Here is a 17251-nt window from a genome sequence, read left to right as displayed (position 1 = left end):
TGTTTGTTCTGACAAATAACAAAGCAGTGTTGTAGGTACGAAGTTAAAACAGAACTGCATGAAACTAGGATGTATTTGTATTATGTGGAGGGTTGTAGTTTTTTTTTTGTATGGCACTTTGCTGCTCTCTAGTGACAGACACAAAATAAAGTAGTCAACTGAGTAATTACTGTTACGTAATATTTTGGGATATTTTTACGTGTAGACAACAATCAGCCAACACGTAAATAAAGACTTGAAGTCCATTTGAAACAGAGGCCATCTGACAACAGAAAGAGCACAGGCAGCTCCTCGTGTGATGGTTTCTTTTCTTCCTTCCATTCTTTTTCTCTCACCTCTCTGATGGAACTGTAATCTGGTTTTACACGTTTTTGGGTGGCTCCTGTTCATTATCAATTCATAAAGCCTGCAGTATTTAAAGACACAAGTCCTGTACTACACTCAACAAAAATATAAACGCAACACCTTTGTTACTGCTCCCATTCCCCATGGGATGGACGTAGAGACCTAAAACTCATTCCAGATACACAATATAACCATCCCTCCCAAACAGTGGTCACAAATCAGTCCAAATGTGTGGTAGTGGGCACATCTGCTATATTGAGATAATCCATCCCACCTCACAGGTGTGCCACATCAGGATGCTGATCTGACATCATGAGTAGTGCACAGGTGTACCTCAGACTGCCCACAACAAAAGGCCACCCTGGAATGTGCAGTTTTGTCTCACAGCAAAATGCCACAGATGCCACAAGCAATGAGGGAGCGTGCAACTGGCATGCTGACAGCAGGAATGTCAACCAGATCTGTCGCCCGTGCATTGAATGTTCATTTCTCAACCATAAGCCGTCTCCCCAGGCGTTTCAGAGAATATGGCAGCACATCCAACCGGCCTCACAACCGCAGACCTCGTGTAACCACACCAGCCCAGGACCTCCACATCCAGCAGGTTCACCTCCAAGATCGTCTGAGACCAGCCACCCAGACAGCTGCTGGAACAATTGGTTTGCACAACCAAACAATTTCTGCACAAACTGTCAGAAACCATCTCAGGGACGCTCAACTGCATGCCCGTCGTCCTCATCGGGGTCTTGACCTGACTCCAGCTCGTCGCCGTAACAGACTTGTGTGGGCAAATGCTCCCATTCGATGGCGTCTGGCACGTTGGAGAGGTGTGCGCTTCACGGATGAATCATGGTTCACATTGTTCAGGGCAGATGGCAGCTGAGAATGTCCCAGTTCTTGCATGGCCAGCATACTCACCGGACATGTCACCCATTGAGCATGTTCGGGATGTGCTTGACCGGCGTATACGACAGCGTGTACCAGTTCCCACGAATATCCAACAACCTCGCACAGCCATTGAAGTGGAGTGGACCAACATTCCACAGGCCACAATTGACAATCTGATAGACTCCAGGCGACGATGTGTTGCACTGCATGAGGCAAATGGTGGTCACACCAGATACTGACCGGTTCTGGGTCCCCAGACCCCCAATAGCGCAAAAAACTGCACATTCCAGGGTGGCCTTTTGTTGTGGGCAGTCTGAGGTACACCTGTGCACTACTCATGATGTCAGATCAGCATCCTGATGTGGCACACCTGTGAGGTGGGGTGGATTATCTCAATATGGCAGATGTGCCCACTACCACACATTTGGACTGATTTGTGACCACTGTTTGGGAGGGATGGTTATATTGTGTATCTGGAATGAATTTTAGGTCTCTACGTCCATCCCATGGGGAATGGGAGCAGTAACAAAGGTGTTGCGTTTATATTTTTGTTGAGTGTATGAAGCAGGGTTGTGGCTTATTCAAGTAACTCCACATTCACAGTACTACAAAGGTGTGTCTGTGAAGATGCTCAGTCATCAAGGTCAATTGTAGAACCACCTTCTCTACTATGAAGGTGGTTCAGTTCTCATATCTCTCGTATTAGCCAGTAGAATGTTCTTGGATTATTCCTGCAAACTCAACCCACTTTGGTCGTGTACTACAAAGCAAATCCACCATAACCTGGATGTCTTTTCTTTGATTTCATTAAAAACTGAAATTGAACATTAGTAACAAATACAGATTAGTAGACATAATTATTCGTTGGTCTTTCTTTATTCATTGATGTATATAAAAGAACTGAAGAAGCTTCTCAGGTGAGAGGTTAAACATCTTCAAGAAACTTAAAGTCCAGTCACTTTTCTTTTCAAGCTCTTTAGAATATATAAATATTCTTCAACAATGTACACATTAACCTGACTAACCAGTCTAACCATTTACTCTTTAAGCATGATATCCATAGTTATCCATTACAGTCAAGCTGTGTGATGTAACAAAGCACAGTGTGGTGCTCTGATACAGCTTCAGAGTTTTAAACAATTGATGGGTTAAAGTTCCTTAATCAATTTTATATTTGACATATTTTACTCAGCTGAGTGTTGTTACAGACACACACACCCATTAATGACAGTGATAGTCTTGCACAAAGCAAGGTCCATAAGGTCAGGTAACATTTCATGTCTACAGATCTTTACTCATAAAGTGCAGTGTCAGCTTGAGTAAGCAAGAAAATGTGTTCTTTTGCTCCTTTTTGCTTTGGCTGTGCAGAATTGTTCAGTATGAGCGATATGGGGTTCTGACGCTGGTCAACCCCTCTGGTGCAGACACGGGGGAGTACACATGCTACCCAATGAACTGTGAACACACTGACTGCAGGAAGGAATACAGCAAAGCTGTTAGTCTTCGTCTTCTTGCCAGGTGTGATTAATACATTTTACTGATGCTTAGCCTTGCATTTCTCTGAACTGCAGACTTGACATGAATCTTTTTTACATCCTAATAATCTCATCATAAATTTGTCATATCTGGTCTCTGTACGGACCAGATCCACAACTGTTTGTTCCATCAACTGAGTATTACAAGGTGATTCAGCTGAGGGGCAACTGGCCTGCAGTCCTCCCCTGTCAGGTGACGTCACCTGAGGCTAAAGTAACTCTGCACTGTGAGTACCCACCTGTGGAGGTGGAGGTGGACAGAAGGGAGATCTCCTTTAATGTAAGAAGGGCTTCACAATCCATCGACCTCGAGCATATCATGCCGGAGCTTTATACTGTGTTTCCAGTCTGGAAAAACCTGAGGCAGAGCTCTATAAAGTACATGCTCATCTATGTTAACACAATGCTGCACTCCACTCTCTTGACTGCCCAGCACAGAGTCCTGACATCCACTCATTAGAACACCTTTGGGAGGAATTGGAGTGGAGACTACAACCCGGGCCTTTTTGTCAAACATTAGTGTCTAACCTTACAAATGGAAAAATTAAGAAAAATTCCTATAAACATGCTCCTAAACCTTGTGGAAAGAGTTCCCGGAAGAGATGAAACGGCAATAGCTGTAAATCATATTACACCAATATGAATTAAGAATGGGATTTCACTCAAGTTCACATGTGTGTGAGCGCACACAAAACAATACTTTTGGCAATATAGTGTAGCTTTGTGTGACAGTACAGGATGTAAAGCCTATTTGCACTCACCTGTATTTATAAGGTGGCATCCAATATCACCAGTGGATAGGAGTCGTGGCTTGGCAGTGTCTGGCACACGAATGGCAGATGCAAAGTAGCTCTGTTATATTGCAGGACATGGTATCAACAAGAGAAGCCGACAATAACACAAGACTGCTTGTTGTGTAGTGTTTCAACACAGTAAACATCAGTATGCATCTGAGTGAATACTGTGTTCATCCAGTGTGTTATAGATATAGTAAATTAAGCAAAAAAATCGTTCAAAAACATTGGACATGCTAGGGATGTCATGCTCAATATTGATGTGTGGCTCAAAAAACCCATGTCAGGTGACCACGGGTAACTGAGGTTTTGGTGCATGTTGAGTCATGGCTTGCCCGCTGGTTTGGTTGCCAGAGTATTGAAAAATATTTATGATGCCACAAACTCCCAGACACACACACACACACACACACACACACACACACACACACACACACACACACACACACACACACACACACACAAACTACAAGCACTTTTTCTAGGTCCAAGTGCTTTCTGTCTCACATTTGCACATGTTCAAACGCCAGTGACAATGTGTGACAATAGCAAAAGTGGCCATTGGGTGTCGCTGTTCAGATGGTTTTGAAACCTTGACTGACCAATAGAAGAAGAATGTTTGGTCTGGGGGACAGAGGCACTCTCCCGTCCCTAATGACAGAGCAATCATTATTTATTCCCATCTGGCAGACCTGATAGGGGGGAAAATTAGTGAAGGAGGACAAAGAGAGAGAGAGCGTAAGAGAGAGAGGAAGCAAACGCAGGGGAGGGCCTACATACAGTTAGGGGAAGGGGGCGGGCTTTAGTTGGTGTCATTTAAAAATAAGAAAAAGAAATCTAATTACCGAAAAGGGAAATAAAGAACACAACCATGCCAAGTAAGTAATATATATATTTATACATCTTTGTACTCTGATTGTATGCTTTGGTTGGTAACTGAGGGCTGGGTTTGGGATGATGACAGAGAGCAGAGTCTAAACTTTGATTTAGAAGTTGTGGCTTTATTATGTGCATCCCATGTCACAAGCATAGCAAAGGAAGAAGGTGTAAAATGAACATTAATGGCATCAAATATGAGCTAAAGCCTTACACAAGCAGTGGAGCATGAACAATAATTATAGAGAAGAATTTGAATTTAAGTGTTAGAGAGCGCACACGTGTGTGGGTGGGAATAGTTATGACTATTAGTTAATTGTTTAAATTCTGTTGATCTACTGGACGGTTGGCCATGTTGTTTCATAACCAAGAACTGAAGCCAAACCTGAAAATCTTTTATATTACGTTTAGTTTTCGGTTCAGTTTCAGTGACACCAGTTTCTCTATGATCGTGTTCAACAAAAGGCACAGGGGTCCCAAATATCCTAAAACTGCTTGAAATTTGAAAATTTCGATTGTGGATTTTTGAATGCTGATGTTTTAAGATTCAAAGCAAAAATAACTTTAAGACATGAATGATCTAAAAATGTTTGTGCATTATTCTTAAATCAACCAAATGCATTTACAGTCATGGCTCTAATTTGACAAATAAATGTTTTTGACAAATAAAGTGGGATTTCTCCCACTGATAACACTGCGTCCAGATGAACAGAATCAACTTTTTGGGATTGAAAAATAAACGTTTTAATGATTATTGTTTGTTTTTAAATTTTGCCTCAACATTTTCCAGACTTTGACATTAATTTGATGGCTTTAGGAAAAGTATTGCATTAGCTTTTTAGAATAACAGCAATATTTATAGACAGTCCCTCATATTCAGAGGTTTTAAAATGACTGGTCAGTTCCTGTGTTATTCTATTATAAATTAAGCAGATAAGGAGTGGTGGAGGTGGAATCTTCTGGTGCCACCTTCATTACTTCTTGATGCATGCTCAATAAGGTAAGTGAATCCCCCAAAGTTGATTCTGCTCATCTGGACGTAGCATTTTCCACCCCAGAAAAACAAAAACAAACAAATAAAACCCCGCAACATCCAGATGGACAGAATCAACTTCTGGGCACCTTCACCAGTATTTCTCCATTGCTCTCTCTTTGGCTTTCTTGGTATCATGGTATTATTTGCTTTATCAACAAGTAATGAGGATTTTTAACCCTCACAGCTCGTCTGACTGTGAGTCCCAGCAGCTCTCAGTTCTTTAAATATGACTTTGTGTCTCTGAGTTGTGAGGAGGACGACAGCTCTGCTGGATGGACTCTGAGGAGAAACACAAGCAAAGAACAGAGGACTCAGTGTGGAGATGGGTGGGGAAAACCAGCTGGTTCTTCCTGTAAGATCAGTAACACATATCAAGTGGACAGTGGAGTTTACTGGTGTGAGTCCAGAGAGGGTCCCATCAGTAACATGGTTAACCTGACAGTCACTGGTAAGCTGAGTGTGTGGAGTTAGTGTTGATGAAGCTGTGTGTAAATGGATGAAATGCTGTAGTTTGTCTCTGTGCTCAGATAAATCAGTAATCCTGCAGAGTCCTGTCCTCCCTGTGATGGAGGGAGATGACGTCACTCTGCTCTGTAAAACAAAGACCACTCCCTCCAACCTCCCAGCTGCTTTCTATAAAGATGGCTCCCTCATCAGGAAGCAGCCTACAGGTCACATGACCATCCAGCATGTTTCCAGGTCTGATGAAGGCCTCTACAAGTGTGACATCAGCGGTCATGGAGAGTCTCCATCCAGCTGGATCACTGTCACAGGTGACACACTCACCTGTCTGTGTTTCTGCAGGTTTCAACATTCACAATGTGACGACAACTTAATGACTGTGTTTGCTTTGTTTTAGAGAAACACACCACCACACCTACACCTACATCCACACCTCCACCTACATCCACTCTTCCTGCATCCCTTTCTCCTGCTGTTGTCTGCATTTTGTCAGTTTTTGGATCAGTCTGTGTTATGGTCATGCTGGTTTTACTAACTCTACTGGTGAGGCGATTTGTTCACAGAAAGCCTGAAGGTGAGAAGATTTCATATATACGTATATATACGTGTGTGTGTGTAATTTTGTTTATTTATATGTTGTTTATTTTTTATTTTGGCTCATGTCATCATAACTTGAAGAAGACGACGTCAGAGATGATATCAGATACAGTGAAATCAAAATCTCAAATCCTCATCAACAGCCAATGAGGCGGCGTAAAGGTGTGTGACTGTGTCTCTGTGTGTGTGTTTTCTAACAACATTCAAAAGAAGGAGAAAACTTGTTTTGATGGTTAATGTAAAGTGGCTAAAGTATAATATTATGTTGCACTTTTCAGGAGAAATGTCTAAATAGGTGCTTCAGAGGAAAAACACTAAAACATTGAAACAGTAAATTTACCAAGAGCACTTTTAAAAAGATGATTTTTAAACTGCAGATTAAAAGAGACCGCAGATTTCAGGCTTAGAGCGAGAGCACCACAGAATTCGGGGTTATGGGTTTATTCTGGTATATTTTGTTCATAGTGAATAGTGATGTGTCGGTCCCAAATGAAACGATTCTTAGAGTCGGCTCTTTGAAGTGAACAAAGGAGACGTGCTTTTTTTCTTTCTGTCTCTCTCACACTTTTTTTGCTTCACGCCGCACGTGAGTCTTGCGTTTGCACTGAACACAGGGCGGAGAGGCGGTAGTTACACTCCCAGTAGCACAGGAACAGGTAGGAGAGGGAGAAAGAGAGCCAGGGACAACAACGTCACATTAGAAAGGTATAGTAATCATCCACAACTATTTTCAGTTGCAGATGATAAAGGATTCAGAAAGTTTATCCATGCTGTGAATCCTACGTATGCAATTCCAAGCAGGAAAACTCTCTCCCAAAAAATCATCCCAGACCTATATGACAGAATATGCATCTTCTTGTTGTTTTGCATATTTTAATTTATATTTTATTGTGTTCTGGTTTGAAGTGTTTTGTGTTGTTTCACTTTAAATTTGTTTAAAAGAAAAACGCTGAAAATTTAAATAGTTAAAAGTTGAAATGTAAATAGTTGGTTTTTGTATTTTATATTTTATTTTTTACATTTTATGTGCAGTGACCGGTCAGAGCGGGCACACTCTGTTTTGTGTAATTCTTTTTAAACCCCTGTAGAACTGCAACCACATAAGCTAGCGCAACAATTTTTTGTTTTGCACATGAAACCGGAGGAGTTGTACTTAGAGGCCATCAGCTTGTCCTAAGTCACGGTTTCCGTCCACATAGGCCTTGCAAAAATTTTGTAAAAAGTATTTGCAGGAACAAAAACATAATATTCCAGAAACACGCTTTGCCAATCTGATCAGCTGTTTGTAACACTTCCTAACTGGAATAGACGTCAGCGCGAACTATCGCGTGTCCGTGATTATCTGCCCGAAACTGGACGCAACATCATTTATGGAGAAAATGTAGTTTTTTACCTTCAGGGCCATATAAGTTACACTGGTATTTTTAAAAGTCATGTTTGACTTTATGGTTTTCTGTATCGTTTCTGGGAGGCTTAGAACTCAAATCACACTGCTGGAACACACATGGTTTGTTTTGTTTTTTTGCAAATTTGCATTATATTAATTTTCCGGTTTTCCTTCAGTATTCAGGAGTGTCTATGAAGACACTCTAAAAAAAAATTCCAGAGGTGGGAAACTACGTTGTCCAACTTTTTTGTATTTACAGTTTTGAGGGATAAATCTCTGAAATTTCTCTAACTAGAAATTATATGAAAAAAATAAATAAATAAATAATAATAATAATAGCAAAAGGTAAGGAATTTCAGAAAAATTATGCATAGCTATAAAATATAAAATATAGTGTTTGTATTGGTGTTGTGCTTTTTTAAATGTAAACTTATCATATTTTACAAAAAAAAACTGTATGTGGTGGAGGGAAATGGAGATCAAACATATAATTTACTAAAAATATCCCATGGAGCTGAATTTTTATTTATTAAATTTTTTTGCAGACCTGTGTAATTAAAAGACTCTCTCTCTCTTTGCTCTCTATGGATAATATAGGAAGAAAGCTTTTGTGTGGTGGTAAAATCCTAGGTTATCCTGATCTTAAAAACACATTAAAAACCTTTAGCCTTGGCAAATGTTGAAGACTAGTTTCAGAAAGTCTTATTAGTGAATGCCTTGGAAATGCCTTTAATTTCTGTGACATATGCCTCTAGGTTTAATCTCTTTGATTGAGGGGACACAATAAAGCTCTTCTCTGTAGATGTTATCTTCATCAATAAACACAAGGCACATCACTCTCCAGGCACTATTCACTTGGGAATAGTATTATATTGTGTTTATATATTTATTTTATTGTATTTGTAGTTTTTAAACATACTATAAGACGTTTTTAGTGCAGTAAAAATCAGACAAGGGCAGCATTAACGAAAAAAGCATCTATTAATAGAAAAAATGGATTATTCAGTGTATTCAGATACACAGCTGTCATCATTTTTTAGGCACGTTTCTGGACCCAAACCTTCATTTTACAGCTACTTGGTGACGTTTTTTCTGCTGGCTGTGTATTTGTCATCAGTGACATCAGTAGTGGCTCATCCTGCAGCATTCTTTGTTCTTGAGATGCTTTTAAAGAGTTGAGACATACTTCAAGATGACAAACTGATTGTTTTTCAGGTCACAGACAGGAAGGCAGAGATAAGGAGACAGGACCTGAGATTACAAAACCAGATCAACACATTGTGTAATAGCAGAGGCCTAATACTAGAGGTGTAACATCGTAAAGTGTTCTGGTTATTGCAGGGACCAGACTTGTTTTGATGGTTGTGGACCATAGATTGCAGAAACTGCACCTTTCCACTACACACATGGTCTATAATTAATATCTTGTGGTTTAATTTCACATTAGCATGCAAATGAAATAATTCACTTTATTTATCTTAGATTAGATTTGTTTAAGTGATGCAACCAAAACTTAGTCTATAAATGTTCACACTGCTCACCCGCTGAACCGTTCACACGGTTGTTTTTTACATGCTGGACTGCCTGTTTGTCAGCCTGTGGTTAGTCTGTTAACATAACACAGCAGCTCTGTGGTTGTCCAGTTTCCTGTTTCTAATGAAAAACCTCAACTGCTCAGGTTTCGCTGCAGGGCAGTAAAAGGGATTTTTAAACTCTGTGTAGGTACAATACATTGACAAAAATATTCATTTTCAAAATATTAATTTTATGTATTAAAAAATAAAAATGTACAGTTCTGTTAATCATACCTGCCATCTGTCTTGCACCTCAGATAAGGTGCCTGCACCATCAGCACAAAGCAGCTGTTTCACTGCTAATTTGAATACTGGACACAAAAGCAGTAGCTGAAATGGTTTTGCATCATATTTAAAATATTAAAAGTAGTATAAAAATGACCGTACTGTCTGCAGTGATGTCCTCTGTGTGTGTTTTATTGTGCAGAGACTGATCCAGCTGCAGTCTACTCAGCAGTGAGAACTGAAGACGTCAGTTATGGACAAATCACCATCAAAGAGAAGCAAAGAAAGTCAAAGAAAAGAGGTACAGCTGCTCCTCTTTGTCTTCATCATGGATAAAAATGCGAGGAAGAGTCCAGCAGGTGTTGAGACTCCTGTCTGGATCAGTCTGACACTGTTTACTAATTACTCTTAAGCTAAGCATCTTTATTTAAACAGGGCTGAAGTCCTGAAATAATTAACAGGGAAATGCATTAAAGTGTGAGGTCATCACAGTTTTTCCACCCCCAGAAACAAGTGATGCTGACACTTATCCCTTATGAGTTTCACAAAGCTATGTGCATGTATGCTTCAGCTTTATGCAGCTTGTGGTTACTGTACACACATGCACAAGTGTGATTTCCACTCTCATCTATAGAACAGAAAGCTCCAGCAACACTTGAAGCACAGACACTAAATTTATTGTCTGTTCAGACTTGGAAGGCCATCACCTTATACTTTTTAATCTCTTCTGTTCATCATGAAAGATGCATAATGTGAAGTTATGGCAGAAGCATAGAAAATCACTATTTGCACCAAAAGTTATAAAACCTGTAAATATCTGCAAAGAAGAAGCGCAGCACAGTTTTTGCACTTAGTGTGACGTACACGCATCCCGTGATTTTAGCATGTTTTCATTAAAACAGTGCTGTGATCAGTGCTTTAAATATAACCTTTAGTATCACTTCTGTTCTCTTCTTTCTTGACAGTGAAAGTGTTATTCCTATTTACACAATTTAAAAAAGTAAATAATCTAAATAGTTTTTCTGTTGCTTCTAATGTAATGGTAAGTACCAGTATGACTACTGCACTGATGTCTTCTTTGTGTGTTTTATTGTGCAGAGTGTGATCCAGCTGGAGTCTACTCATCAGTGCGAACTGGAGACGTCAGTTATGGACAAATCACCATCAAAGACAAGAAAAACAGATCAAGGAACAGAGGTACAGCTGCTCTTCTTTGTCTCCATCATGGTTCAGAACAAGTGTTTTTGTCCTTCATAAGGCCGATATTTGTTGTAAATATTGAGATGCTATTTGATTATCTGTAGTGGATCCTCTCAGCTGTTACTAACATGTTGCAGCCTGTGTTGGAGGATGGTGAGAGGTCAAGCAAGAAATCCTCCTTTATACATACAGGACAGACGTTACGAATTTCTTTTAGGGACACTAGAGGAGATCCTGCCAAAATGAAGACAGTCAGGGATTTTTTGTTGGGATAAATGAGCTGCAGGCTGTATGAGTACCTCAGAAACACCTCTGCTCATATGCATCCAGGCTTGTGTGATACATCCTTGCAACCATTCATGGGGTTTGATAATTTACTGATTGATTTACCATCCATCTGTTTTAAAAGTTGAAGGTTTTGAGAGCTTATTGCAGGGCAAACACAGGAAGACAAACTCAAATTCTCATGTATGACCAAGTTAAAATCAACATCTAATTTAACATGCATGTCAGAGGCCACGTGGCAAAACTAAGTAACAGTTCCCTCTAAGCTGAGCGCGTGAGCAATCGCACACTGCTGACACAGTCTCCACACCGAAAACCAGCGGAATTAAAATAAGTACATGTACTTACTTCAATTTCAATTCAGGCTGGATTTTTTTTGTGCGCAGTGCAGATTGTCTGTGTCAGCAGTGTGCGATTGCTCACGCGCTCAGCTTAGAGGGAACACTGGAACATTTAACATGTAAGAACTGTGATGAATTGTCCATATCATCATATTTAAAGCAACCCTGCTTTAAAAATGACATCATTAAGTCCTGACACTGAATCAAACTAACAGTGTCTTAGATAAAATGTTTAAATTAACATCATTTCTCACACAAATGCAATGAATTAAATTTATCATTTATGTGTTATTGTATAAAAAAGTCTGAGCATTAAATATATTTGATGGCTCTGAGGTGATTCACAATAACAGGTAACTGGAACCTGAATTGTAGCTCCATCAGAATCAGAAAGACCTGAAATATACGAGAGAGCAGCATGACGTTGAAGATAAGCACAGGGCACAAACAGGCAGTAAGAGTGAGCTAAGAACCTGCAGAGCTGCTCTGTGTTGTTCATATGGATGTTGTCTGATAAAGTTAGAAGTTCTTCTTTTTTTAGCAGAGTATCACAAAAAAAGGTTGGTCTATATGTCTGAGAGTGAGCTTAAGCATTATACTATAGACTATTACAGTTACAATCTTCATAAAAGCAACATTTTGCATTAACACCTGAATTATAAACATCTATATTTACATATCTATAGCCTCCTCTTTCTGAAATGCTTTTTAAGCCGTGAACTCAGTTAAAGCGTTTCATCAGAAACAGGAAACTGGATGACCACAGAGCTGCAGTAGAGTTTAGCTTAAAAAGTTTTAAAGATTGACTTCTCATCATAGTCCTGATGATAGTGTGTATATGTAGTGATAACGTATTGGTCTATACAGTACTCTCTGGTAAAATGAAACAGGAAAGATGACCACAGGGCCTCTGAAACCTGCTGGCAGGTTCTAAGAAATCTGATCATGATGCTTACTGGGAAATAACTTCTTTTAACACACATCCTGTATACTGACACCACTTTCTATGTTTCACTTCCAGCACTCATGTCCTGTTAGACACTGTTGCTCATTATGCAATGACGTTACATACCTTTTAATTTTTGTAACCTGGTGCATACAGATGCACTCAGGTTGAAGACATGAGATTTATTTTTGTTTTCTTCTGGCTCACCTGAAGCACCAGTAGTGCACCAGTGACAGGCCTGTGGTAACGTCATCGTTAGTGCATGCAACAACAAATATGGTGACTATAAAGTAGAGTTAATAGATTATTGATCCTTATGCAGCCATGAGAAGACCACAGCCAACAAATCCTAAAGTCTGAAGATAAACTGATAGAACTGGATGCATTTACTTTTTTCCAGCACAACTTTTTTAAAAGATGAATTTCTTGCCAACTGTTGTTTTCACGTGGACACATTTTAATCACGTTTAAAGTGACATCACAATGACGTGAATGTTTCTAGCTCTAGGTTTGAGTCTTGGGTCACCTTTCAGCCTGGACATTAAGCTTAGCACCAGGACTTTTTCATAATTAGAAATCCGAGGGCTAAATTTGGTCTGTTTTTATTCTTCATCTGGTCATACGATGGTTATTTGCGCCCATCAGGGAATCACAACTTGAGCTTTTACTGAGAAATATTTATCTCTCATCAGGCTGTGGGTCAGTATCAGCAGAGGTTTATAGTGATTGTGAGACGTTACCTGTGATGAGGCACATGATCAATAGTGGGTCAGTGGGACAACTCCCACTAGGGATTAAATACTTGGGACTCTCCACAATTTGACTTTAGAACTGAAGAAGAAGAGACGTGAAATGTGAAGAAACGTGATGAAGTCCAGTCGCCTTCTTTCCGAGCTCCTATACAGACACAGAACCACACAGATGGTGTTTTTGGAGCTGTAAGAATTTGGACTGTTTTAACTGGGAACTGAAGGAGCGTTGAATGGGCTAATTGTGTATTTTATCATTTTAACAAGTGTTTACAACATAACATGGAACAAAAACAAAGCCTTAATTACAACCTTAAAAAAATTGTAGACCTTGAACAACCAAGACATCAACAATATAGAATTATGTTTCTTATATAGTTTTTGTAGGAGCAACTTCTTGAGCCACGCCTCTTTTTTAACATTTCATATGCAAGGAAATAGAAAATAAGAAGTGATTTTCTTGTAATGCATTAAAGTCTTGAGCAATAGTTCTCCAGGATCTCTGAAGACTTAAAGTTTTGTTTTGGCTGCTTTTTCACTCATTTTCATCTTTCATCTTTCTAGTTTCCATTTTCAGAGGTACATTTCTCTTTTTGTTAATTTCTTAAGCCACTTAACAATCATTGAAGTACAAAAAAATCACCTAACTTAAGAAATGAACCAGTGTTGTGTTTACACATAAAAGAAACCAAAGCAAAACTATTTTTTTCTAAAAAGCACACATACACACAGCTTGTGTCCCATTGCAGACAAGAAAAAGAAGGAAGACCAACTTTCTTAAATGTCCAGTGAGATTTATTATGCAGTCATCTATATCTATATGTTTATTTTGGTTCATTTCAGCCAGTGGAGGGAAATCTGGAGGTGATGACATCACATACAGTGACCTCAAAATATTACATCATCACCAGCAGCAGCCAACCAACCGGAGCAGAGGTATTGTTTTGTGTGCTGTGTGTCTGTCAGAATAAGGAAGGTCGAGTCAATAAAAAATATCAATAAAAACTAAGGTTAAAGTGATCTCTCTGCTTTCAGCTCAGACAAGCTTCTCATGTATTTGCATCCATCCTTGACATTAATGCCATCTTATGCTATCAACAATTGCTTGTTGTCAAGTTTGCCTCCCATAGAGACAGTAGCATCTTCATTTCACAGGCGTTACTGCTAACAGTGGCTGGAGCTAAGATGCCAGCTGCTTTTACTGATTGTTTGCACGTTGTGGATAAGCCTCTAGTCTTTGGGGGGAGATTATCATGCTAGACAAGCTTCCTCTGGATCTACTTTCACTTGTCCTGAGATCAGCTGCAAGTCTTGCTTTGTGTGGAAACACAGCTAGGATCAGCAAAAAGAGGAGTTTCTATGTTTATCACAGATATTCTTTTTTTGAAAAACTGAAGGGGAACATTAATCTCTAGAATGATCATTTTTAAGGGCAGGGACTTAAACATTTAAGGAATCATTTCCCTTCTACACTAAAAGTGACATTGTGTGGTTGTTACATTTACAAGAGACAAACATGTAACTTGAACACAATGACTTTATGTTTCTATGGTGAACGTAATTAAATCATGTAGGATCTGCTTTCAACAACTTAAAACTAGTTAAATTTATTCATGTATAGCAAGAGTGCGTAACTGCCTGGATTTGCGATATCACAATATCACATGCAACACAGAAGATAGAACATACACACACCACATGCATGCTATCTCTATTTATTGTGGCTGAACCTGTCAAGGACAGAAAAGTAAAGAAAATTCGGTATCAATCAGCTTTCCCACTTTTTTTTTAGTTTGGATTAACAGTTTGATTTTGCAGTGTTTAGCACTGTTGCCTCAAAGCAAGAAGTTCCTAAGCTCAAATCCATCATCAGGCAAGGCCATTTCTGTGGAGTTTAAAAAAATCATTGAGTGAATTTCCACGCGGTTAAATTGCTTTATTTGAGCATTATGCAATTCTTTTATTCCAACTTTATGAACCAACTTCATTAACTCATGATGAGTGAACTTGTTTACTGCAGTTGAGTCCAACTGAATTCAGTTGAGTTGATCCAGCCCGTGCAAATTGTGTTAGTCCAATAAAAGTACTTAATAGAAAGACATTTATTAATGTGGAAATCCTTTCCATGATTATTCTAACTTCATTTAAAGAGTCTCGATGCATGCTCAATCATGCAGATAAGTAAAACGAGTTTAAAGAGTTATTCTTTGGAGTGATCAACAAAGTCAAATTCTGGTTGACATAAAATTGTCATGTGCGTCTTTTTTTCCTCCAATTTAATGGATTTAGGACACAGCTGTCATCTGTCCATCTCTACATCAGGGATGCAGGAGGCAGGAGTCAATTCCAGCTGTCGTAGGGCCAGAGACACCCTGGTCACCAGTCTATCGCAGAGAGACAGACAACCTTTCACACTCACACATGTGGGCAACTTAGAATCATTAACCTAATCCCACTAACTTGCCCATGGAGACACAAAGTCAACACAGAAATGGCCTTGTCTGTTTTGCTGTACGCCAGGGACGACAAGGTTGCTTCTCTGCAACTTTGAGCAGGGGAATGGGTCCTTACTGTCGTCTATTCAAACATGCTGATTGACTGTTCAGAGTATCCGGTACAGTGTATATATTTTGTGACAAAGTTGAGTCTGTTTGGCATTTGGGTGCTGAAATTTATTGTAACACCCGGGCAAACAGCTGAAAGAATTTGGCCCCAGGAATCAGTGTATAATACTACAAATGATACAGTTTATTATAGTGATTGAATCCCTTGCTGTGGGTCATGGGCAAATTACTTTGCCAAAGGATAATGTTGAAGTTTGGATTTATGCTCATATTTAATGATTTATGAGTCCCATGTTAACGTTCAGTGTGAGCACAGGATGTGGTTTGAACTTAGTGAAGAGTTTGAATTTAAGGGAGGTGAAACTGTAAAAGTTCAGGCAGTCAGGAAGGAAACCACTGCCTGGTTGTTTTGCACTCTTTGGTCAGTTGCAGCCTTTTTGTTGTTATCCACAGAATCCACGTATTTGAGCTGCCCTGCTGGAAGTATTTTCAGATTTAGTCTTTCTTTGAGTTTGAATAGAACACCTAATAAAAAGATTACCTATATATGTGAATATGTTTCCAATTTGGATCCTCCAACTTAAATTTTCGTGGCACTCATCAGTATGTTTTTTTGAAACAGGGAGGCTCTGAGTCGCACTTCCTGGTTGGTCTATTTCACATTATTTGTGACAGTTTGGCTCCAAGACTATTAATGTGAAAATTGTGGCACCACTGATGTGGATTTTTTTTAAAAAAAATATAAATGAGTGAGTTATTTTAACTGTGACTGGTCTCATATTGTTTGAACTGTGTGTTCTTGTGTTTTCAGAGCTTCCATCAAATCCAAATGTTGTCTATTCCTCACTGAAGAAATCTGCTAGTCCAACCTAACAACCAGCTGCTGGTCCACACAGGCCCTCAGAGCAGAGGGCTTTCGTTATAAAACAGATGTGTATGTATTCTGTTTGATCTCTTCATTAAATGCACTCACAGAACTGCAGACGGACAAAGAGAAACTTAATGCGGTGATGAGACGTTTTTGTAAAGAAGCTCAAGTAAATGTATTTTTGTCACACTGCCTCTCTATGTCTGCAAGGCCAAAACAGAAACATTCTACTGTATGTATATGCTATGCATTATATAGTCTATAACTGATAAATAAACATAATGCAATGTATTTAAAATAATCAGTAACTTGTGGGACCCTGCTGTCGTCTCCACAGCAGAAACCTTTTTTTTGTGCAGGATCAATAAACTTTGGTCGGACTTGTTGTTCTTCTCGTGTGGTTCTGTGGGTTTCATGAAGCTCTCTGATGGAAAACATGAGTTGCTGTGGCTAACCCATGCACGTCTCCACAGAGCAGATAGAAAACAACAAATATCAATAAAACCACAACCTCAGACTGAGAGCAGCACTAACATCACTCAGTGGCTGGAAACTTCACACAAAAGCTTGAGAAGCTCA

The 17251-nt window shown here is 39.3% G+C and overlaps 2 protein-coding genes across 2 annotated transcripts in view; one reads left to right on the top strand and one right to left on the bottom strand.

Moving 5' to 3' along the window:
* Nucleotides 1-17251, bottom strand: part of LOC146635296 (butyrophilin-like protein 2) — a 614223-nt gene that overhangs the window by 300087 nt on the left and 296885 nt on the right. The window lies entirely within an intron of this gene.
* Nucleotides 4434-16677, top strand: LOC146635300 (uncharacterized). The gene is made up of 9 exons (XM_085345564.1): nucleotides 4434-4440; nucleotides 5659-5922; nucleotides 6002-6247; nucleotides 6334-6510; nucleotides 6615-6695; nucleotides 9922-10020; nucleotides 10818-10916; nucleotides 14084-14176; nucleotides 16616-16677. Exons 1-9 carry the CDS (start codon nucleotides 4434-4436, stop codon nucleotides 16675-16677), a joined length of 1128 nt encoding a protein of 375 aa, XP_085201690.1.

The sequence above is a fragment of the Diplotaxodon limnothrissa genome, linkage group LG3, assembly GCF_057381915.1.
Source record: "Diplotaxodon limnothrissa isolate DT_005_m linkage group LG3, D_limnothrissa_male_GT1.1, whole genome shotgun sequence".
In the NCBI taxonomy this organism is placed as follows: domain Eukaryota; kingdom Metazoa; phylum Chordata; class Actinopteri; order Cichliformes; family Cichlidae; genus Diplotaxodon; species Diplotaxodon limnothrissa.
The sequence above is the reverse complement of the archived record's forward strand: the minus strand, read 5'-3'. Positions and strand labels throughout refer to the sequence as shown.